The sequence below is a fragment of the Gymnoscopelus microlampas genome (genome assembly GCF_963454915.1).
Source record: "Gymnoscopelus microlampas genome assembly, chromosome: 16".
Lineage (NCBI taxonomy): Eukaryota > Metazoa > Chordata > Actinopteri > Myctophiformes > Myctophidae > Gymnoscopelus > Gymnoscopelus microlampas.
The window spans coordinates 1,248,435-1,272,733 of record NC_139953.1 but is presented as its reverse complement, the minus strand read 5'-3'; the positions used below and the strand labels follow the sequence as shown (position 1 = coordinate 1,272,733).

The 24,299-nt window shown below is 41.0% G+C and overlaps 2 protein-coding genes across 2 annotated transcripts; one reads left to right on the top strand and one right to left on the bottom strand.

Annotated features, from left to right (window-relative positions):
- Window positions 1-891: 891 nt before the first annotated feature.
- On the top strand, window positions 892-12,736 carry LOC311063638 (caspase recruitment domain-containing protein 8-like). Its single transcript, XM_084083164.1, has 7 exons — window positions 892-1,177; window positions 3,207-3,264; window positions 5,226-5,440; window positions 8,367-8,599; window positions 9,493-9,603; window positions 9,949-10,090; window positions 12,218-12,736. The coding sequence occupies exons 1-7, from the start codon at window positions 1,144-1,146 to the stop codon at window positions 12,559-12,561; spliced, it is 1,137 nt and encodes a 378-aa protein (XP_083939290.1). The 5' UTR covers window positions 892-1,143; the 3' UTR covers window positions 12,562-12,736.
- A 7,578-nt stretch (window positions 12,737-20,314) lies between these two features.
- Window positions 20,315-23,091, bottom strand: LOC311063637 (uncharacterized protein). The gene is made up of 3 exons (XM_084083163.1): window positions 22,919-23,091; window positions 21,560-21,675; window positions 20,315-21,003 (listed from the first exon to the last, which is right to left on the bottom strand). The coding sequence occupies exons 1-3, from the start codon at window positions 23,027-23,029 to the stop codon at window positions 20,967-20,969; spliced, it is 264 nt and encodes an 87-aa protein (XP_083939289.1). The 5' UTR covers window positions 23,030-23,091; the 3' UTR covers window positions 20,315-20,966.
- Window positions 23,092-24,299: the final 1,208 nt, after the last annotated feature.

Below are 24,299 nucleotides of genomic sequence, written 5' to 3'. Positions count from 1 at the left end.
TTCCGGACTTTTACTTGTAAGAGAGTACTGTTGCAGTATTGATACTTTTACTTAAGTAAAACTTTTTGAGTACTTTTGATGCTGCTGTCGGCGACATTAACGATGTGGCTCTTGAGACCTTTGCCTTGATGTCGAGCAGGGGTGATGCAACTTTGATGATGGAGAGGGCCATATATGTTTCCACACTCACTCCAGAGGGCCACATCGCATATATACTGTCAGAGGGCAGACACCTGCTTGGGGCTGGGGGCAGTGACACTGAGCCGCAGCCAGGGCCCTCGTATTACAGTTTGCCTATAGGCCCTAGGGCAGGGGTCTTCAACGTTTTCAGGCCAAGGACCCCCTAGCTGAGAGAGAGAGATGAAGCAGGGACCCCCTCTATATTGTATACAATTGTGTTTTAGATTACTGTTCTTTTTTTCCTCTACACCTATTATACCTCTTTGCCAAAAATAGCCGATCTACAAGCTCTCAACGCCTCGCGCTGTAGATCGGCTATTTTTGGCTAAAGTTCTCCTCAGAAAACCACTTAAGGTAAAAAAGGGATTTTTACCTTAAGTGGTTAAGGTAAAAAAAAAATCCTATCACACAAAGATTTGGCAGACCCCCTGTAGTTACTCTGAGGACCCCCTAGGGGTCACGGACCCCCTGTTGAAGACCCCTGCCCTAGGGCCTCCAGTCCGCCCCTGTGTGTGTGTGTGTGTGTGTGTGTGTGTGTGTGTGTGTGTGTGTGTGTGTGTGTGTCTGTGTGTGCGTGAGCGTGTGGGTGCATGTTTGTGCGCGCGTGTGTGTGTTATGGTCTTGCAAAGGCTACGCCCCTTGCCTGAGTCATCTGACAAACCAGGAAACATTCTTCTCTCTCTCTCTCTCTCTCTCTCTCTCTCTCGCTCACACACACCCATATACATACACACACACACACACACACACACACACACACACACACACACACAGAAAAGAACAAGATCTGCCTTCAAATCAAACGCACAACAACTTCCACTGAGGGAGGACAGACTTCCAACAACAGCAACAGGAGAGTTGAACCAGGATTCACAGTGAAAGTAACATTAGTTGAGCAGGAAGTGTTACTACACGACTGACTGACTTCCTGTCTTTGAGTGTCTGCGGCTTCCAAATCACTCAATGGCCTCCACCTCGTCTCTTCCAGAACAGAAACGTGAGATAACTTCATCTCTCTGTGTGTGTGTGTGTGTGTGTGTGTGTGTGTGTGTGTTAGAGTTAGAGTTACAGTTCTGTAACTCTAAGAGTTATGGTGGTCCTTGAAATTAAAAAGTTTGAGAACCACCGGTAATGTAATTACAGTGGTGGGAAAAGTACTAACATTTCTTACTTAAGTAAAAGTATCAATTCTGCAGTGAAAAAATACTCTACTTACTTGAGTAAAAGTATTGGTATCAAACTTACTTAATATTCACTGCCAGATTTTTTTCTGATTTTTTGTAATCTGAGCCGAGATACAGAATTAAAGTTTTAAGTTAACAAGGAAGTGGATAGGAGTTTAAATCTTCGAAAAATCATATCTCTCTTTGGGTCAAATTTTTTTTTTTTAAATAGACTGTCCCATTTCGCAATTACAAAATGTATAAACATCTTTTGAAAGCAGCAGATCTACAAGCTCATTGTGAGCTTGTAGATCTGCTATTTTCAAATGGCAGAAATATATATAGGGCTGAAGTGGTTAATGTATGTTTTGTGATAATATCTAAATCTGCAAAGTAACTAGTAGTAAACTAAAGCTGTCAAATAATTGTAGTGGAGTAAAAGTACAATATTTGCCTCTGAGATGTAGTTTTAACTTTTTCTTCATTTTTGTGTGTTTTTGGTCTCCCCCACCTCTCTTCTGTTAAAACAAATACCCGACTTCGAGCATGCAGGCTTTCATAGGCTATCTGTGGTTTTTATGTAAATTGGTCTGAAAACAGTCCGTCAGATTTGTTCCCCCACCCTACGTCACGTCTGGGAACAATTCCTCCCGTTTTTCAGTTCTAACAAAAAAACAAAACAAAACAAAAGTTTTTTTTTATTTTTAAATTAAAAAAAAAAAAATCTTATATTTTTTTTTTACTTTTTCCACACAGAACCAGGACATAACATGCATACAAACTGGCTCAATAGCGCCCCGTGCCAAACAGGACAATGTGGTATTGCAGGTGAAAGTGCTTTATAAGCCAGAGAGAAGTTAGTTGGAATAAGTATATCTGAGGCTTGATTTAGGCTCAAACCTTTTGAAAAACGTTTGAGGGACATAAACAATATGATATCAAATATTATTATTATTTTTTAAATTCATGGTGTAGCTCCTTTAAAGTAAAAAATCCTCAAAAGTGTACTTAAGTGCAGTACTTGAGTAAATGTACTTAGACTTAAACCACTGTGTAATTGTATAGTCCACATACCAGCTCTGACAATGTGATCAAACCTGTTCCAGTGTCGTGTTACGGTTTCGTATGTCCGCCCGTCTTCACAAGCTTGTGTCTGTTTACATGTATAGTACTTTCTGGAGAATGCATTAGCCTACTGATACTAAAACACACTTTCAATTATCTATTTTTTTAAATATATGATGTTGTGTGGGGTCCCTGGCTCAAAATATTTTCAGATGGGGGTCTGCAGCCAAGTACATCATATTTGAACTGGGGACCCCCCAAAATAATCGTATTTGAACTGGGGACCCCCCAAAATAATCGTATTTGAACTGGGGACTAATTTATCAAATGTTTCAACAAAACCTGTCGATTTGAAACTTTTTTAGTTTTTTGTTTTGTTTTTAATTGAAATCATAATGGAAAAAAAAAAGTTTTGCAGGAAACATTTAACAAAGGTATACACACAGTCACAACCCATGAAAATGGGTCCCGACCCAGTGTTTGGGAAACACCGCTCTGGCATCTAAACATTAAGGGAAGGGGTGGAAGTGGATTAAAATATTTTGCCGGAACTACTATCCCTACCATAGATAGATAGATAAATAAGTACATAAATACATTTTATTCTCAAACTTTCTAAGTTTATTTCAAGGACCCCCAGTTTGGTATGCATGATTCTGGTTCCATTTGTACAAATAAACATTAAAAAAATAAGTATAACATATTTAGTGTTTCCAACCAGGTAAAGACAACACATGCCACATCATGATATTGTGAAGTCCCAAATCCCTGATCTCTTTTTTGTCTCTTCCAGAGCAGTTCTTCCATGCAGTTTCTCACCCAGCTTGCACACAGAACGCTCAACCAATGAATACAGGTAAGTCATCTGTGGAACCACTTTTAAACCATTGTTTTTACTTTAGCTATTCAAAAATAGCAGATCCACAAGCTCGTATCTGCTATTTTTGAAAAATCTTCAAAATGTGTGCAAATCTTTGAATGTATATAGTTTTTCAAGCGAACATTTTTGACTCAAATCTTTGCTTCCGGGGGGTACCTGGAACAAAACATTTTGAGATGGGTGTCCAGTGTCCACGGGCACATGCATATCATTTTGGGGGTCCTTGACATGAAAAAGTTTGAGAACCACTGATACATGCAGGGACGTCACAGGCTCTCAGAAGGTGGGGAGGATGGACTTTCAGTGGACTATACCCCTTATCTTACACTTTGGCTATTCAAAAATAGCAGATATACAAGCTCATAGCGCGGCACTCGGTGCCGCGCTATGAGCTTGTATATCTGCTATTTTTGAAAAATCGTGAAAAACATTTGTAACTGTCAAATGTAAACACATGTTTTATTTTCAAAATTTTGCGTTTTTTGGGGTGGATTTTGTTAGTTTTTTTTGTGTTTTGTTTACTTTATTTCGGTTTTAGGGTTAGGGTTAGGTTGTTTAATTCTTATTTTTGCCTTATTTTACCGATTTATTATCAAAAAAATATATATATATTTTTTATTTTTTCAAAAAGTGAGGCGTATGAAATCACGGATCTGTGAGAGTGAGGGTGGCGCGTCGTACGCACAGTGAATGGCAGTGACGCCCCTGTATATATGAGTTTTAGGATTTAGAAGACATTTGCCCAGAAGCAAAGATTTGAGTTACAAATGTTTGCTTGAAAAAAAATATACATTCAAAGATTTGCACAAAATGTCATGATTTTTCGAAACAAATAGCAGATCTACAAGCTCATAGCGTGGCACTCGGTGCTTGTAGATCTGCAATTTTTGAATAGCCAAAGTATAAGATAATGGTTAAAGTGGTTAAAATCTAAAATAATAGACACTTTCCCGGTCTTAAAGGGTAAAACAGCTTCATTGATAGCTTCCTATATACATGTAGAACCATCAGCTCAACTCAACACAGCTGACATTTCTATTCAATCAAACCCTGGCCTTGTAAATGAACTGGATGCAACGGATACAAGAAGAGTGTTCACCATGATCTAAAATTGGCTATTTTTGTCCATATAAAAAAATCTAATATTTGGTAACATCATTAGACTTAAATTCACCCTTCATCTTCTTGTTCATGCCCAAAGTGATTGGATAAACAGGTTTTGTGGCAATTAGTGGCAATCGTAGACATATTAGGCCTTAATTGGCGAATGTTCAAGCATGTTCTAGTCATGTATACTTGACATTACTAAAGGGATAGTAAATACTTTTTTTCACCCCATGGAGACTTGAATTCATGGATATTTCTTTGTTTTTGTCGCATTCCTAAGCCAATAATTTGACCTACCGGTCCGCTGACCATCGAATTGGCTTAGGGATGCGACAAAAACCCCAAAAAATCCATGAATTCAAGTCTCCATGGGGTGACTAATCGATAGAAAAAATTGATCGTTTTTGGGTGAACTATCCCTTTACGACCAATTTTCCAAATATTTTAGTTTTTAACATTTTGGGATAAATAGTCAATTTCACATCGAGGTGCCCACTTTTTCACCTAATGAAGTCAATAGGCTCTATGCACAGCAGCCATATTGGGAATGAATTGGGCCCCTTCCTTACTTCCTTCACAGGTGTTACCAATAATACTAATTAAGGCTCTGTTCCATTAGTTTAGCACAGTGGTGGTTATTTTCAAGGACCCCCATAACTCTGAGAGTGTACAAATGGAACCAAATGGACCCGTTCCATTTGTACACTCTCAGAGTTACACACCCACCATAAGGGGCCATTTGGGAACCAAAATGGAGTGTTTCTAGTGAGCCAACATGCACAATATCAGCAACCTGACCCGAATGGAACAGAGTTTGTTTTGTGTCACAGGTTCCAGTTCCCTGGGGAGGGGCTGTTCCAGTGCAGCGCGACGGGGTTGGTGTTCGTGACGACGGGGGAAGGAGACATCGCCTACACGACGATGAATTGGAACGAAAGATGGCTCCAGTCATCGAAGAAGTCCCCTGCAGGGCCCCTGTTTGACCTCCAGTATCCCCAGGAGTCCGTCTGCCAGCTACACCTGCCTCACTGTGACATCACACCAGGTGAGCGCTGCACTTAGCATTGTCCATTCAGTTTAACCCCAATAGGCTCTATGCACAGCAGCCATATTATCACTTCCTTCACAGGTGTTACCAATGATACTAATGAAGGCTCTGTTCCATTGCCTAGGCTACACGTACATGGATCTTTTTCTAAACGCACATTTTTGTGTGCGTTTGGGCCTTTCAGCCACACGCAAACAGTGTTTTTGGCCGCTAAAACTGATATTTTTGTAAACGGATAAATAAGTGAAGGTTTTCCAAAACATGCGTTTCAGTGGATCTGTGTGGACATGTAATCCGGAGATTTTGAGAAACGATGATGTCATCGCGCATTCGCACATGGTCATTATAATAATAAATAATATAATAATACATAAACACCGGACCGCTCATGGTCATTATAATAATAAATGAAGAGAGAGAGAGAGCAACACTTACAGTCTATGAAACAAGGCACGCTCATTTATGGCAAAATAATGTCATAATTAATAATAAGACAGTGGTGGGAAAAGTAGCTCATTCACTGTGTGACGAAAACCCTCTTTCTCTGCGCCGAGTAGAGCACACGGCGCGCACACAGGTTGAATACGGCGTCTGTCGTCCTAAAACACAATCGCCCCGGGTCAAAATCCAGCGACCATGGAACGGCCGCGGGTGGCCCGCTCAAAAGGTGCGTGGGGCAGGGAGTTTTGGGACGACCGCCCATGGAATTAATTGATGAAGTAAAACTCAGCCTTGAAACATGATTGCCGAGAGTCCCTGCTTTATAGTGGTGTTCGATTTTTTTACATTGCCAACTCTCACATGTACATAAACGTTCAGATTTCAAATATAAAGTGCTTACCCCCGAGTCACGGACGTTACAAGGCGATCCGGACCGCGATAAGTACCCGTATCTCCCGTATTGTTCAATAAAAAGCATTTTAATCCGATCGCCGGCTATTTTCTCCAAATTTTCTCTGCTTTCAACCATGCGACACTAATGGTTGGGAGGTGTATTGCACTCTGATACAATACCAAAAAAAAAAGAAAAGAAAAAGAAAATGGCCGGCGATGGGATTAAAATGCTTTTTATTGAACAATACGGGAGATACGGGTACTTATCGCGGTCCGGATCGCCTTGTAACATCCGTGACTCGGGGGTAAGCACTTTATATTTGAAATCTGAACGTTTTACATTGCCAGTTTATGTAAATGGCAATGTAAAAAAAAAACGAACACCACTATAAACCAGGGACTCTGTGAACCATGGCTACTGTTTGCGCTGCAGCTGCGCCCTAATAATGTTGTTTTCGTTTATGTTCACGTATGCTGTTCACGTATGCTATTAAAATAATGCAGCTATTGCAGTATTGGGCCTTAAAATGTGATTAAAAATGTATTTGTGGGGGCACGGTGGCGCAGTCGGTAGCGCTGTCGCCTCACAGCAAGAAGGTCCTGGGTTCGATTCCCGCCGGGGACGCTGTGGGCGCTGGGGGCGTGTCTCCTCCTCCGCGTCATCAGCGCCCATACCCTAGGTGGGGTTGGCGAAAGGGCCTACTCTGTGTGGATTTTGCATGTTCTCCCCGTGTCTCCCCGCGGTAGTTAATACCCTCACAAAAACATGTAGTAATCCTTGTCGCTATACCGCCTCCCCCATGACAGCCGGGGTGCCTGATGGAGGGGAAGGGAACTGGTTGGAATAACGTGTTCCTTCCACGCGCTACGTCCTACCAGGGAAACTCCCCCCTGTCAGGTGACAAGAAGGTCAGTTGGCTCTCATGCACTGAAGGAAGCATGAGCTCGGCCCTGGCCTCCCCAGGCTGTGGGGGACTGGTGTAGCGCTGGTGTAGCGCCCAGGATCACTTAGGAAATTGGCACCGGGTGAAAAAAATGGGTTACAAAAATCGTAGGATAAAAATTAAGTTAAAAAATAAAATGTATTTGTATTTGGCCCCTCATATATAAAATAAATGTAAATATAAAATCTGATATCAAATTGAAACTTGCAGCTGATCAATGCGTTTCTGCGTCTACGTGTGGACAGGGATCTTTGTCATGTGGCCAGGGATTCTTTTTAAAAACGGAGGACTAAAATATCCGTTTGGTAAAAGATCCATATTCGTGTAGCCTAGGCCTCTGTCTAGCACAGTGGTTTCCACGACCTCCATAACTCTGAGAGTGTACAAATGGAACCAAATGGACCCTTACGGGTCCATTTGGTTCCATTTGTACACTCTCAGAGTTACACACCTGTAAGGGGCCATCTGGAAGCCTGTGAGAGTCCCTGGACCCCAACTGTAGACCCACTGGTGTAACAGAGTGTTTCCAGTGAGCCAACATGCACAATATCAGCACCCTGACTCTGTTTGACCAGAATGGAACAGAGCCTTCATTAGTATCATTGGTAACACCTGTGAATGTCTTCATAATATGGCTAATGTGAATAGAGCCTATTAGACCGGGAACGCATCGGTGTGTCATTTTTTAGATTTCTTTGGCTATTGAAAAAAAATTAGATCTGCTATAGGTCAAATATGTTGTTCCAGGGACCCCACAGAAGCAAAGATTTGAGTTAAAAGTGTTCACTTAAAAAAAAAAAAAAAGATATATATATATATATATTAAAAGATTTGCAAAACATATATATATATAGCCAAAGAAATCTTAAAATGACACAGATGCGTTCCCGGATTTAATGGGTTAAATCGGTAGTTGGCAAACATTTTCGGAATTCAACATTTTTCAAAAATAGCAGATGTACAAGCTCGTATTGTATATCTGCTATGTTTGAATAGCCAACGCTAAAATCTAAAATGGGTTAACAACCCGGTAGGTACGTGCTTGGCTCACATTTTCACATCCTCCTCATAATAGAACTATAGGATTGATGCTATTTGTCACTAAATAACTAACTATTTGCCAAAATGTGAAAAACCTTTCACAGGTGATGACCTCTGTGTGGCCAACATCACAGATGAGGGGTCCGTCCTCTTGAAACCGTTGAAAGTGACCAAGACTCACGTGATCGTGAACGTGAAAGGCCCGTCTCGCTTCGGGATCGTGAGGAAGCTGAGTCGGAAGCTCAATCCAACGCATGCTCAGATCCAGCTGTTCCTTCGACTGCCATCGCTCGAGATCAAAGTGTTCCTGCTGCCAGGAAATCTGCCTCTCGATGAGGTAAACTATGTGTTGTCTGATAAAGGGATAGTTCACCCCCAAAATGCCTTTTTTTTCTCCTATCGATTAGTCAACCCATGGAGACTTGAATTCATGGAGACTTGAATTCATGGATACCGCTGCCTGCCGGTCCGCTGGTCATCAAATTATTGGCGACCAAAACAAAGCAATATCCATGAATTCAAGTCTCCATGGTGTGACTAATTGATAGGAAAAAAGTCTTTTTTTGATTGAACTATCCCTTTAAGTATCTAGCATCCAGAGATTTGAATCTTTTTGGACTTATTTTACTGTACAGTACTTGAGTATATGTACTTAGTTACTTTACATCACTGCCTATAACACAATACAAACACAGTGGTCTTACACCTGCATTAGGGTACTATTAATGATTCTTTTTTTCTGGAGCCAAGGTATGACACCTGCCATACCCAATTGGCTCTATTCACAGCAGCCATATTATGAAGACATTCACAGGTGTTACCAATGATACTAATGAAGGCTCTGTTCCATTCTTGGTCAAACAGAGTCAGGGTGCTGATATTGTGCATGTTGGCTCACAGGAGCCAACTACACCAGTGGGTCTAAAGTTGGGGTCCAGGGACCCTCATGGGCTTCCAAATGGCCCCTTGCGGGTGTGTAACTCTGAGAGTGTACAAATGGAACCAAATGGACCCGTAAGGGTCCATTTGGTTCCATTTGTACACTCTCAGAGTTATGGGGGTCGTGGAAACCACTGTGCTACACAAAATGGAACAGAGCCTTCATTATTATCATTGGTAACACCTGTGAATGTCTTCATAATAATATGGCTGCTGTGCATAGAGCCTATTGCATAGACGCCCCTGGGTAAATGTGTTGACACTAACATCATACTGTTGGTGTCATTGTAGGTGAGAGCACAACACAAAGGCAACAGACACCTCGAGGCCACCTCGGCCTGTGAGCTGGTCCCGGACCACCACTACAGTCTGCACTGTCCTCCACATGAAGTCCAACCAACGGTATATCACACACTAACACAGTGGTTCTCAACCAGTGGTCCGGGTACCACCAGTGGTCCTTGGGGGGTACCAGGGAGTCCCCAGTGAAATGAGTTAACATAGCTTCAGAATCATTTTAACCACTTAGCTTTGGCTATTCAAAAATAGCAGATCTACAAGCTCGTAGCGCGGCAATGAGTGCCGCGCTACGAGCTCGTAGATCTGCTATTTTTGAAAAATAGTGACAATGTGTGCAAATCTTTTAAATGATATATATTTTTTAAAGTGAACATGCATGCATGTATGTATGTTAGCACTACAACAGTTAATACAATGCAATAGTAATACATTTGTATGTGTCTTCAGGTAGGGACTTACAGTCTGAACTATGGACCAAACTACCATCACATATATGAAGTGGATGTCGACGGTACGATAGAAGCCGTCTCCCTGGAACTCCGGGGACCTGAGGAGGAGCCGGTTTGGCAGCAACGCATAAACCTGAAAAGTAAGTTTTGGGGGTTTTATGAGCTCAATTACACCCAAAAAAACGGAACCTTGAACATTCAGTGGATTTTCTGTGGTCTGTGGATTTCTGAATAATTAGGCAAAAAAAAGTGCTGGGATTGGCCCCTTGACTTTAACGTCCTAGTCGCTTAATCCCGTCCCCTCCCCTGTCCTTTCCTTTGGGGGGGGGGACAACCAGTTCCAGACAACCAATAGCATTAATTCCCCACCCCCGCTCTGATCCGCATTAATTTGCGAGTCCATTTTTCAGACCGGATATAGAGAGATGGCGGATTTGAAATCGCTGAAAAAATAGGCTTCCTTTACGGTTTGTAGAGTCTATGGGCGTAACGCTGTCCTGGAGAGAAGTGAAACATGGCGTTTCATAAGTTAGATACACCATAATGTAAATCCAATCTGCTATTTCCAATCAGCTTTTTTCATATAATCATACAGTACAAGATCACGTTTTTTTCCCCTCCCCCCGTCTGTCTGTTAGCCAATCATTTTGTCAGTCAGTCAGTCAACTGTCTGTCTGTCTGTCTGTGTCTCTCTGAACAAGGCATCATCTCTCCCAGTGGTGGAAAAAGTACTCAAATTCTTTACTTAAGTAAAAGTAACAATACTTGTAATATAAAAATACTCTGTTAGGGCGCACTCCCACCGCACTTTTATTTTACCTCGGGGGCAGAATCTGCCAATGCTTTGTCAATGCAAATGCGTGGATTCCTGGTCTTGCGGATTTTTTCCAAGAATCCACGCATTTGCATTGACAAAGCATTGGCAGATTCTGCCCCAGAGGTAAAATAAAAGTGCGGTGGGAGCGCGCCCTTAGGGCGCGCTCTCACCAAAAGTTGGCTGGCCGCTGTTAAACGCAGGTTCTGCGCGGCCACAGTTTTTTGCAGCCAGCGGATTCTAAAAAAACGCTGTGACGCACCTGTCACTCACATTCAAGACCGTCCCCGTAGCCCGCACCGCCACTAGACACTAGCCACTAGACAAAAAATGTCTTTGCACTTTCACACTTGGGATTCGTACATCTACATACACATTCAGATTTAAAATATAAAGTACTTACCCCATGGCCACGGATGTTACAATTATGTACGGGCCCTCATAAGTATCCGTATCTTTCGTATTGTTCAATAAAAAGCATTTTAATCCAATCAGTGGTTATTTTCTCCGTATGCTTTCAACTGCGCGACCCTAGCGGTTGAAATGTGTATTGCACTGTTGGTACATTATAACTCTATGGGAAAATGGCCACCAATCGGATTAAAATGCTTTTTATTGAACAATACGGAAGATACGGGTACTTCTGAGGGCCCGTACAGTATTGTAAAATCCGTGGCCATGGGGTAAGCACTTTATATTTTAAATCTGAATGTGTATGTAGATGTACGAACCCCAAGTGCACAAATCATAAAGTACTGGGTGAGATGCAACAGCTACAACCCGTTGGTCCACTGAGAGCACCATGTTGCTTCCTGAGTCTTGGGACGGTCCGCCTTCGACTCACCCGATTGGACAGAGGGGGGAAATCAGCTCCTGCCTCCAGCAGTTTTATGCTTCTTCGTGTAGAGCGGATAAACGCAAGGTCTGTGCGACAAGCGGAAAAACCTGAAAAAATTTACATTGACAAAGCATTGGCAGATTCTGCCCCAGAGGTAAAATAAAAGTGCGGTGGGAGCGCGCCCTTACAAGTAAAAGTCCAGAATTAAAAATGTACTTGAGTAAAAGTACAAAGGTATTGGCATCAAAATGTACTAAAAGTACCAAAAGTAAAAGTACTAAATATTTGAAAATAGCAGATCTACAAGCTCACAACGCGTCGCGATGCGACGCGTTGTGAGCTTGTAGATCGGCTGTTTTCAAGTAGCCTAGGTATAAAATAGGTTTAAAGTGGTTTAATGTATGTTTCATTATATCATAATTTATATCTGAAAAGTAACTAGTAACTAAAGTTTTCAAATAATTGTAGTGGAGTAAAAGTACAATATTTGCCTCGGAGATGTAGTAGAAGTAAAAGTATTGGAAATTGGAAATACTCAAGTAAAGTACTAATACCTCAAACTTGTACTTAAGTAAATGTACTTAGTTACTTTCCACCACTGACTCTCTCCTCCAGGTCGTCTAGACGACTCCGGCCCCGGTCAGTTGAACGCGCCGCCAGCGAAGGCGACGGCGACGACATCCCCAGAAGCGGCGCTGCTGCTCTCCGCGAGGATGAGGTTCATCAAACAAGTGCCGGGGGTCGTGATCCTTCGTCTGCTGGACACGCTGCTGGACGAGGAGATCATCGACGACCCCGAGATGGACCTGGTCACGGTGGAGAAGGAGCGGAGCGACCGAGCGCGGGTTCTAATCGACATGGCGAGGAGGAAAGGGAGCGCGGCGACCCTGAGGTTCATCTCCTCGCTTCTCGAAGAGGATCCCGCCCTCCACCGCGAACTGGGTTTCGACCAACCTTGATTTGTCACTCTTCTTGCTGTAAGGCGCTCGGGGTGGCGCAGTGGTAAAAAGTCTCTGCCCACCACCACCGCCACGGAGGTTGTGGGTTCGAATCCACCGCGGTGCGTCAGGCTTTGTCGAGCGCCTATTATACACGAACACAATTGGCCCGTGTTCGGGGGAGGGAAGCCGGGAAGGGGAGGAGGGTGATATCGGTCATTGCACGTACTCCTGCGGGCTGGGGGGGGGGGCAGCACCTGTCAGCAGTGGTGGAAAGTAACTAAGTACATTTACTTAAGTACTGTACTGTACTACAATTTTGAGGTATTTGTACCTCTTTTTTTTTTACTTCTACTCCACTACATCTCAGAGGCAAATATTGTACTTTTACTCCACTACAATTATTTGAAAACTTTAGTTACTAGTTACTTTTCAGATATAAACTATGATATAATGAAACATACATTAAACCACTTTAAACCTATTTTATACATAGGCTATTTGAAAATAGCCGATATATAAGCTCACGATGCGCGATGTGACGCGTTGTGATGTGAGCTTGTAGATCGGCTATTTTCAAATATTTAGTACTTTTACTTTTGGTACTTTAAGTACATTTTGATGCCAATACTTTTGTACTTTTACTCAAGTACATTTTTAATTCTGGACTTGTACTTGTAAGGGCGCGCTCCCACCGCACCTTTATTTTACCCCTGGGGCAGAATCTGCCAATGCTTTGTCAATGCAAATGCGTGGATTCCTGGTCTTGCGGATTTTTCCCAAGAATCCACGCATTTGCATTGACAAAGCATTGGCATATTCTGCCCCAGAGGTAAAATAAAAGTGCGGTGGGAGCGCGCCCTTACAGAGTATTTTTATATTGCAGTGTTGTTACTTTCTTTTACTTAAGTAAAGAATTTGAGTACTTTTTCCACCACTGCCTGTCAGCGGGGAGTGTTGGGCGGGAGGAGTAGGACGAAGGCTCTACGTCCTCCTGGTGGGGGCTCCTCACTGGTCAGTAGGATACGACAGCAGTGATAACACAGAAATGTGCGCGGGGAGGAATCAATTGACATAACGACTAAATTGGGGAGAAAAAAGGTGAAAACAATTATTGGCTGCTCAAAAAAAAAAGAAGCCTCTTCTGTTGAGGATCCTAATGTTGCCTGATGACTAGAATAGGCTCTATGCACAGCAGCCATATTGTGGAGAAATGCACAGGTGTTGTAATGAAGGCTCTGTTCCATTCTGGTCAGGGTGCTGATATCGTGCATGTTGGCTCACTAGAAACACTCCATTTTGGTTCCCAAATGGCTCCTTATGGTGGGTGTGTAACTCCTCACGGGTCCATTTGGTTCCATTTGTACACTCTCAGAGTTATGGGGGTCCTAGAAAATAAGATACTACTGTGCCACACTAAATGGAACAGAGCCTTAATTAGTATTATTGGTAACACCTGTGAAGGAAGTAAGGAAGCGGCCCAATTCATTCCCAATATTGCTGCTGTGCATAGAGCTTATTCCATCTTTTGTGGATGAATAATTTTTTGTTTTATTTGTACCTTTTTATGTTTTGGCATTTTGCAAAGAATGTTTAATCATTCAGTGTCAGTTCTACTGTCTAAAGTGTATAGTTGCCAGGAGTCGCCACAGTCACCACTCACCAAAGTTGTAAAATATATATTTTTTTACCATTAACCGTCTCATTATAAATATATTGTATGCAGATGTTTTTATTATGAGATAGAAAATGCAATACTTGTGAAATGGAAAGGGCACAATTTGAAAAGGAAATTCAACAAAAAATTGGCAGAACAGTTTTATTTACATCTTATGCCCAAACATAATTTTGGTGATGTTTGCGCCTTATGATTCTTTATCATGGATGTATTTATATTGATGATATTATTGCTTCAATGTTGCATATTGTCTTTTAATGTTTTGTAAAGTGCATTGAGACACATGGGATTTAGCATTTTAAATAAAATTGAATTGCTTACAAATCGCCTCGTTACTGTATTAAAACTCAATCATGGGTAGTATGGTGGTGTAAAGTAAGATTTACACCAAGATTTCAAGGTACTTATACTGTACTTGAATGTTTCCATTTTTCCATAATTTATACTCTATATCTGTCTACATCTCAGAGGCAAATATTGTACTTTTTACTCAAGTACAATTGTTTGAAAACTTTAGTTCACAGATTTAGACTATTATTACAAAACATACATTAAGTAAAAGTATTAAAGTAGTAAAATATCCCACATTTGTAAAACATTGTCAACAATAGCCGATCTACAAGCTCACAAGCTTGCTAGCTTTGTAGATTGGCTATTTTCAAAATGCCAAATTATAAAATAGGGCTTAATTGGTTTATGCATGTTTTGTGATAATTAGAAGCTGCAAAGTAACTAGTCACTAAAAGCTGTCAAATTATTGTAGTGGAGTAAAAAGCACAATATTTGCCTCTGAGATGTAGGCCTAGCCCTAGTGGAGTATAAGTAAGTATAAGTAGTAAAAGTACTGAAAATGTATCCAGTGAGATGGAGTTACTGTTATTCAGTTCTCAACTCAGCAGAGCCCTCTGCTGGTTAAGACACAACATGACATGACATGTACGAATGTCAGTAGAACAAGGCAAATAACACTCACAAGTACTCACTTTTCTTTACTTGAGTAAAAGTATCAATACCACAATCTGGAAATACTCAGTTACAAGAAAAAGTCTGCTCTTCACATTTTACCGGAGTAAAAGTACAAAAGTGTTGGCATCAAAATATTTAAAGTACCAAAAGTACTCATTATGCAGAATGTCCCATTTCGCAAGTTCAATATGTATACAGATCTTTTGAAAATAGCAGATCTACAAGCTCACAACGCTGTGACACGTTGTGAGCTTGTAGATCGGCTATTTTCAAATAGCCGAAATATAGGCCTATAGGGCTGAAGTGGTTAATGTAAATTTTGTAACGATAATAAAAATCAACAAAGTAACTAAAGTTTTCAAATGATTTTTGTGGAGTGAAAGCAATTTTATCCACCACCATAAGTAGAAGTAAAAGTATAGACAATTGGAAATACTCCAGTAAAGAAAAAGTACCTCAAAATTGTACTTAAGTACAGTACTTGAGTAAATGCACTTAGTTACTGTACACCACTGCAATCAATCAATCAATCAAAACCATTCTACTGTGTAAGTGCGGTCTGAGTTGCAATAGCGTGGTTATAACAACAGATGGCAGCGATTCTTTGTAATAGAAAGCAAGTCCAGCGCTACCATGAGAGAAAAGTGTCCACACAAGATGTTGACCTTTCCTTTGACACCAGTGGTGTAAAGTAACTAAGTACATGTACTGTATTCAAGTTAAATTCTGAGGTATTTGTACTCCACTACATCTTGGATTCAAATATTGTACTTTTACTCCACTACATTTATTTGAACACTTTAGTTACTGGTTACTTTGTAGATTTGGATTAGTATTACATAACATGCATCAGCCCTGAATACATTTCAGCCATTTGAAAATAGCCAATCTACAAGCTCACTGTGAGCTTGTAAACGTTTGAAAACTTGAAATGGGACATTCTGCATAATGAGTACTTTTACTTTTGGTACTTTAAGTACGTTTTGATGCCAATACTTTTGTACTTTTACTCAAGTACATTTTGAATTCCAGACTTTTACTTGTAACAGCGTATTTCTATATTGCAGTATTGATACTTGTACTTAAGTAAATATAATGTGAGTACTTTTTCATCACTGGATACCAGTGTTAATTGTGTTCTCTGCCTCTGTGTGTGGTCTGGGACACACAGCCAGTATTTACACCATGTTAGGGTTTGTAATTCTTCATTATTGTTCTAGTTCTGATGCTTGGTGTCAGCGCTCCTTCACAGCATAGCAAGCTGTGAGGCCAACAGACAGTGGTGGATGAAGTACTCTGATATTTCACTTAAGTAAAAGTAACAATACCACAATATAAAAATACTCTGTTTCGAGTGAAAGGCCTTTGTTCAAAATGTTACATGAGTAAAAGTACAAAAACATTGGCATCAAAATATACTTTAAGTACCAAAAGTAAAAGTACTTACTTACTTACTTAGTCCTCTTGCACTTCTTATAGATGGGGCAGCGGGGCTGTCATCTAAGGCGCGTAGAGCCAAGGTCGGGGGCAGGCAGGGGTCTGTTACCGGGATGATCCGTCCGGTATCTTCTAGTTGCTTTAATTGGTTTCGTGACTGTTTTATTTTCACCATGCTGGGTAGTTGGCCCTGCGATGGCTAGTCAGCTGGTGGGGCTGCCACCTTGCAGCGAAGGATTCGGGGGCGGAACTGTTAATTTGTGCCATCCTGGTACCATAAGCCCCCCTGGGGTTACAGGCCCACCGTGCACCGAGCCCGGCAGGCACAAGGTAGGGTTAAGCCGTCACACCTTGTCAAGGTTACGCAGTTCCTTGTCCTGGTGGGGGTGACAGGACAGTGACAGATACAATGTTTGAAAATAGCAGATCTACAAGCTCAAAACACGTCGCAAGATCGGCTATTTTCAATAGCATAGGTATACAAAAGGGCTAAAGTGGTTAATGTATGTTTTATAATCTAATGCTTTATATCTGCAAAGTAACTAGTATCTAAGGTTTTCAAATAATTGTAGTGGAGTAAAAAAATGGGCGGTGCCTTGATGGCGTGAACGCCTGATTTTACACTTGGCTGCATGCTGAAAATAGCCGATCTACGAGCTCGATCTATGAGCTTGTAGATCTGCTATTGTCAGAGTGCAACAACACCCCATAGCAACCAAGCATAAAGTGACTTGTCTTATTGGATCTCTTCTCCACTAGTCACTCCCTAACATTTTAGTCTAGTTTTTAATTGTTGACAAACTTGTCAATATATTTAGTCTTAGTTTTAGGCATCATAGTATGTTTTTATTTGGTTTTCATTTAGTTTTCGTCAGTGGAGAAAGGTAGTCGACGGACATTTTTCGTCATAGTTTTAGTCAACAAAATCAACACTGGCTCACGACCTGAAAAGGTTGAGAGCACGGCTCTGAACAGATCATTAAAGGATCGCTTCACCCATTCTCAACCTATCTTCATATAATTGGTCCTCACCATGCAATGCTCATTATAATGTGCTACCATTTCTTTTGTCATTTAGGTTTAGTCATTAGGTTTAGTCGTTTCAAGCAAGATGTCAAGCTTTTTATTATATTTTTCGCACCGAAAATAGCCAATCTACAAGCTCACAACGCGTCACATTGTGACACATTGTGAGCTTGTAGATCGGCTATTTCCTGTGTGCGACACGGCGACCAAGTATCAGGGCATTAAGGGTGACCGCATTTTTAGTGTGGTGGATAATATATATCTGTACATTTACGACTATCTGAGCTGTATTATGAAGTCATTTGACAGATTGAGAAACACTCATTTCTCTCTTTGAGCAAGTCTCTAAGTCTCTGTGACGTTCTCCCGGGACATTACCGCTCTGTCAACTTCCCCTGGACATGAAAGGGTTAAAAACACAAACATGGTCTAAACAGGATTAATTTAATTACTCGTCCTAACAGGAAGTCATTATCTCTAGATCCCTGTCCACCAAAAACTAAACAAATATCCCAGAGAAACTAAAACTAGATAAAAAAAACAACAACTCACAATACAAACAAAGAAGGAAGTTTACTATTTTACTGTTGTATCTGCACTTAGCTTTTTTTTATACTTTCTTTCACTCCACTACATTTCAGAGACAAACGTTGTACTTTAGACCTCACAACATTTCTAGGATGGGGGAAAAAAAGTACATTGTGAATAGGCTCTATTCACAGCAGCCATATTATGAAGACATTCACAGGTGTTACCAATGATACTAATGAAGGCTCTGTTCCATTCTTGTCAAACAGAGTCAGGGTGCTGATGTTGGCCCACTGGAAACACTCTGCTACACCAGTGGGTTTACAGTTGGGGTCCAGGGACCCTCATGGGCTTCCAAATGGCCCCTTACAGTTGTGTAACTCTGAGAGTGTACAAATGGAACCTAAATGGAACAGAGCCTTCATTAGTATCATTGGTAACACCTGTGAAGGAAGTGATAATATGGCTACTGTGCATAGAGCCTATTAAGCACTAGGCCCTGGCCCCTGTTTCAAATACAGAGTGAAAATAGAAGATCTACAAGGCACCACTGTGAGAAACACTGGCCTGGAGCAGGGTTTCTCCCTAGGGTGCCGTGACGCAAGTCCAGGGGTGCTGCAGAATACTTTGATAATATTTGGAATTTATCAGTTTAACCCCTTAGAAGCCTCTATGCTTAGTAAAACAGACCTGAGTTGCACTGTCCTTGGTGCGTTCGTTTTCCATCCACACCGAATCGCTTCGCCAGAAATAGCAGAACTACAAGCTCACAACGTTGTGAGATATTTTCTCAAGTGTTCCTCAGTGGTTCTCAACCATTTCCGTCCGCGACCACCCAAAATAATCATATTTGAACCCCACCCTGACAAGCACTTGGAATGTCGGAGTTGAGGCGTTACATTTAGTTTGACTAAATATTGAGAAAATAGTCGTAGATGTAGACAGTTTAGCATGTTTGATCTTAAAAGTCCTTAAAGGGATAGTTCACCCCCAAAATAACTTTTTTCCCTATCAATTAGACACCCCATGGACACTTGAATTCATGAAGATTTTTTAGTTTTTGTCGCATTCCTAAGCCAATAATTTGATGACCGGCGGCGGTTCCGGTAGGAGACACAAAGTGTCAATTTTGAGTCTCCTACCTGAGACATTAGCATCTTTCCGCCTGTCATCAAATTATTGGCTTAGGAATGCGACAAAAACAAAAAAAACTCCATGAATTCAAGGCTTCATGGGGTGTGTAACTGATAGAAAATAAGTACATTTTGGGGTGAACTATCCCTTTAAATCATAACTTTAGAAATGTGCAGATACGAGGTACATTTATACTGTATGTTGTTTTGTTTACTGTTGAGTGAGAAAACAATGTTGCACATTAAGCTAATCATCCCCAAACTCATTTGGAGACCCCCTGGGGATCCCGACCCACGTGTCCCGATAGAGATGGAATCCTAAATCATGTTTTGGGGTGATTGTTCGGCACAACTGCCAATCAAAGTGACTACTTGGCCAATCACAGCGCGTCTTTTCCGGGACTTGTCAGAATCTAGTTGTATTACAATATAACGCGCCGTTCACAGCTCAGGGGAAACAGCTGTTCTGAGATCACCGAGCTAGTAAAGGTAAAGATCCTTCATTTAGGACTGGGGTCTTCAACATTGTTCAGGCCAAGGACCCCTTAGCTGAGAGAGAGATGAAGCAGGGACCCCCAATATTGTATAAAATTGTGTTGCTTTTACATAGATTTCATAGATAGCTTCATAGACTTCAGTGCTGTGTAAATTGATGTTTATTTGTTTACAGTCACATTATCTTTTCTAATAATATGTTGTATTCATGTTAATGTTTCCGACATTTAACCAACCATCAACACATTTCAACCCTAGTCCATACTTAGTAAACACGACCTGATTTGGCTCTTTTCGGCTCTTTTCGCCACTTTGCCGAAAAAAGCTGATCTACAAGCTCGCAGTGTGATCCATTGCGAGCTTGTAGATCAGCTATTTTCAATGATTGTTCCCCCCAGAATAGAGATGCTAGTGTTCAAATGGTTAATAAGGCTTTTGAGGCTCAAAACTGGTGTAGGCTAAAGAATGACGCAGCAGGAGAATGGTACTCAGTGCTGCAAAAAGTACTCAAATTCTTTCTAAAAGTACCAATAGTGCAATATAAAAACACTTTGTTACAAGTAAAAGTCCAGAATTCAAAATTTACTTGAGTAAAAGTACAAAAGTATTGGCATCAGAATGTACTTAAAGTACCAAAAGTACAAAAATGTTTGAAAATAGCAGATCTACAAGCTCACAACGCGTCTCGATGCGACGCGTTGTGAGCTTGTAGATCGGCTATTTTCAAATGGCCTATAGGTATAAAATATGGCTAAAGTGGTTAATGTATGTTTTATAATGTAATAATTTATATCCGAAAAGTAACTAGTAACTAAAGTTTTCAAATAATTGTAGTGGAGTAAAAGTACAATATTTGCGTGGAGCGGCCATGTTGTCTGTACTCTTTATGTGGGAGGTGTGGAGCAGCCATGTTGTCTGTACTCTTTAGGTGGAGGCGTGGAGCGGCCATGTTGTCTATACTCTTTAGGTGGGAGGTGTGGAGCAGCCATGTTGTCTGTACTCTTTAGGTGGGAGGTGTGGAGCGGTCATGTTGTCTGTACTCTTTATGTGGGAGGTGTGGAGCGGCCATGTTGTCTGTACTCTTTAGGTGGGAGGTGTGGAGCGGCCATGTTGTCTGTACTCTTTAGGTGGGAGGTGTGGAGCGGCCATGTTGTCTGTACTCTTTAGGTGGAGGTGTGGAGCGGCCATGTTGTCTGTACTCTTTAGGTGGGAGGAGTGGAGCGGCCATGTTGTCTGTACTCTTTAGGTGGGAGGTGTGGAGCGGCCATGTTGTCTGTACTCTTTAGGTGGAGGTGTGGAGCGGCCATGTTGTCTGTACTCTTTATGTGGGAGGTGTGGAGCGGCCATGTTGTCTGTACTTTTTAGGTGGGAGGTGTGGAGCGGCCATGTTGTCTGTACTCTTTATGTGGGAGGTGTGGAGCGGCCATGTTGTCTGTACTCTTTATGTGGGAGGTGTGGAGCGGCCATGTTGTCTGTACTCTTTAAGTGGAGGCGTGGAGCGGCCATGTTGTCTGTACTCTTTAGGTGGGAGGTGTGGAGCGGCCATGTTGTCTGTACTCTTTATGTGGGAGGTGTGGAGCCGCCATGTTGTCTGTACTCTTTAGGTGGGAGATGTGGAGCGGCCATGTTGTCTGTACTCTTTATGTGGGAGGTGTGGAGCGGCCATGTTGTCTGTACTCTTTAGGTGGAGGTGTTGAGCGGCCATGTTGTCTGTACTCTTTAGGTGGGAGGTGTGGAGCGGCCATGTTGTCTGTACTCTTTAGGTGGAGGCGTGGAGCGGCCATGTTGTCTGTACTCTGGCAGGTGATGAAGGATCCATCCTGCTGGAGCCAACAGAGCTACTGCAAACACACACATTATGAACACACTCTGCTGTGAGAGATAGACAGGCAGGCAGACAGACAGACAGACAGACAGACAGACAGACAGACAGACAGACATTAAAAAAAACATTTTTTTCATGTTAAAATCATTATTGTTGTCAGTAGTAAATACATATCATTATAAGAAAGTATCTGTAATATAATAATAATAATAATAATAATAATAATAATAACAATAATAATAATAATAATAATAATAATAATAATAATAATAATAATAATAATAATAATAATAATAATAATAATAAGGGTAATAATAATAATAATGGTAATAATAATAATAATAATACATTATTATTGTTTTAATAATGGTTCTTATTTGCTTTCATTACTGTGTGTTTTCCTTATTGGTTTTACATTTATTCTGAGATACTTGTCTTGTATGTTGTCTTCTTGTATGAGCTTCATGCAGAATGTAATTCATAGTGCATCCAGTGGTGGACAAGTACTCAACACCAGTCAGTACTTTAGTCAAAGTAGAGATACTCCTGGTCAAATTTGTACTGGAGTTAAAGTACTGGAGCACTTGCTTTTAAAAATAGTATTGAAAATTACGTAATTAGAAAAATACTTGAACGGTTGGTTTGTTCATAAAAAAAATAAAATCAACTGTCAAAAAATAAAAACAAATCAATATAAATTCCAGAAATCTCTGTATGTCTGTCTTTAGTTTGTTATTATTGCTGGAACTGTGTCATTTTTAGATTTGAGCTAAAAAGCATTATTTTACACTTTGGGCTATTCAAAAATATCAGATCTACAAGCTTGTAGCGCGGCACCGAGTGCCGCGCTACGAGCTTGTAGATCTGCTATTTTTGAAAAATTGTGAAAATGTGTGCAAATCTTTGAATATACTGTATATATTTTTAAAGCGAACATTTTTAACTCAAATATTTGCTTCTGGGGGGTCCCTGGAACAACATATTTTGATGGGAGTCCCCGGCCAAATACATAATTTTGGCGGTCCTTGACATGAAAAAGATTGAGCACCACTGATATAGAAACATACGTTTTTCAGAAAACTGTTGGGATTTAGGAGACATGTAGAATCGGCTTCAGGTCTCAATGGGTTAAGAACATTGGGGCAAATGAAAGTAGGTTCAGTAAAAGCCAACGTTCTTTTTCATTTTTTTTTTCATGCTGCTACAGAGGCTGAGAAATAATCCTTATATTTTTGTAAAGGTTGACAATTCTGTATACTGCAGTTTGTCAGAGTATAAATCGACACTCACCCCTGGTCCGATGTGGTTCTTGGGAGGTTTACTGCTGATGCTGGAGCCGCTGTGTTGTACAATCCACCTGGATGAGCTCAGCAGAGCCTTGAGGTGTGACCTGCTCAACATGCTGGGGACCGTAGATGATGCTCTCTGCTCAGTACAGGCAACACTTGTCTCACTGCATGTGAAGCTCTCTGTCTCTGCTCAGTACAGGAAACACGCATCTCCACAGCACTGGTTCCCAAACAATGGGGCGGGACCAGTGGTGGAAAAAGTACTCAAATTCTTTACTTAAGTAAAAGTACCAATACTGCAATATAAACATACTCTGTTACAAGTAAAAGTCCAGAATTACAAACAAGCTCAAAGTGTTTAATGTATGTTTTATAATGTAATAATTTATATCTACAAAGTAACTAGTAACTAAAGTTTTCAAATAATTGTAGTGGAGTAAAAGTACAATATTTGCCTCTGAGATGTAGTGGAGTAGAAGTAAAAGTACTGAAAATGGGAAATACTCCAGTAAAGTAAGAAATACCACAACAGTGTACTTAAGTAGCCTACGTACTTTAAGCCTACAGTATATATTTTTGTATTATTATTTCAGAAGGAAAAAATTATAATTATGAAAACGATATATATATATATATATGAATATAGCCGATCGACAAGCTCACAACACGGTGAGCTTGTAGATCGACTGTTTCCGTGAAGTGATCAGAATTTCACCACAACAATGCATTGATATAAAAAAAAGTTTAAATAAAATGCACTTTGTCATTTGTACTTTTGAATACTTGAGTATTCACTTGAGTATATCCTTTGTCCAGCAGTGGTGGTGATAAGGCACACACTAGCGTTCAAAGCAGAAGCCAGGCCAGACATGCACCTGGTCTAGTGTCTGCAGTGTCAACAATAGAAGCCTGATTGGATTTACTTTCTAGCTGAAAGCTGACACTACACAGTCTGAATGATGCTCTGTTGATAACCATGTAAACTGTCCTTAGAACAGGGGTCTTCAACAGGGGGTCCGGGACCCCTAGGGGGTCCTCAGAGTGGAACATTAGCCAAAAATAGCAGATCTACAAGCTCACAACGCCTCGCGCTGCGAGGCGTTGTGAGCTTGTAGATCTGGCCAAGAGGTTTGGTGTAGAGAGGGGAAAAAGAGCAGACTAAGTATTGATGGTTTAAGTGGTTAAATGTCTGAAAATACACATTAATCCAGCATACTCTGATGATAGTGCTGTCAAAGTCTATGAAACTCTCTAATAAACATTTTTAATCTGCAACGCAATGTTATACAATATGTAGTGAGGGGGTCCCTGCTTCATCTCTCTCTCGGCTAAGGGGTCCTTGGCCTGAAAACGTTGAAGACCCCTGCCTTAGAAGCAGCGAT

What these genes read in the sequence shown, in the direction of transcription:
- LOC311063638 (XM_084083164.1), top strand. Translation starts at nt 1,144, where the DNA reads ATGGCCTCCACCTCGTCTCTTCCAGAACAGAAAC. An exon ending in GTCTCTTCCAGAACAGAAAC is followed by an intron (nt 1,178 to 3,206) that starts GTGAGATAACTT and finishes CTTCCAGAGCAG; the next exon opens with TTCTTCCATGCAGTTTCTCA. An exon ending in TCACTGTGACATCACACCAG is followed by an intron (nt 5,441 to 8,366) that starts GTGAGCGCTGCA and finishes AACCTTTCACAG; the next exon opens with GTGATGACCTCTGTGTGGCC.
- LOC311063637 (XM_084083163.1), bottom strand. Translation starts at nt 23,029, where the DNA reads ATGTTGAGCAGGTCACACCTCAAGGCTCTGCTGAGCTCATCCAGGTGG. An exon ending in AGAACCACATCGGACCAGGG is followed by an intron (nt 21,676 to 22,918) that starts GTGAGTGTCGAT and finishes TATCTCTCACAG; the next exon opens with CAGAGTGTGTTCATAATGTG. An exon ending in TCCACGCCTCCACCTAAAGA is followed by an intron (nt 21,004 to 21,559) that starts GTACAGACAACA and finishes TCCCACCTAAAG; the next exon opens with AGTACAGACAACATGGCCGC.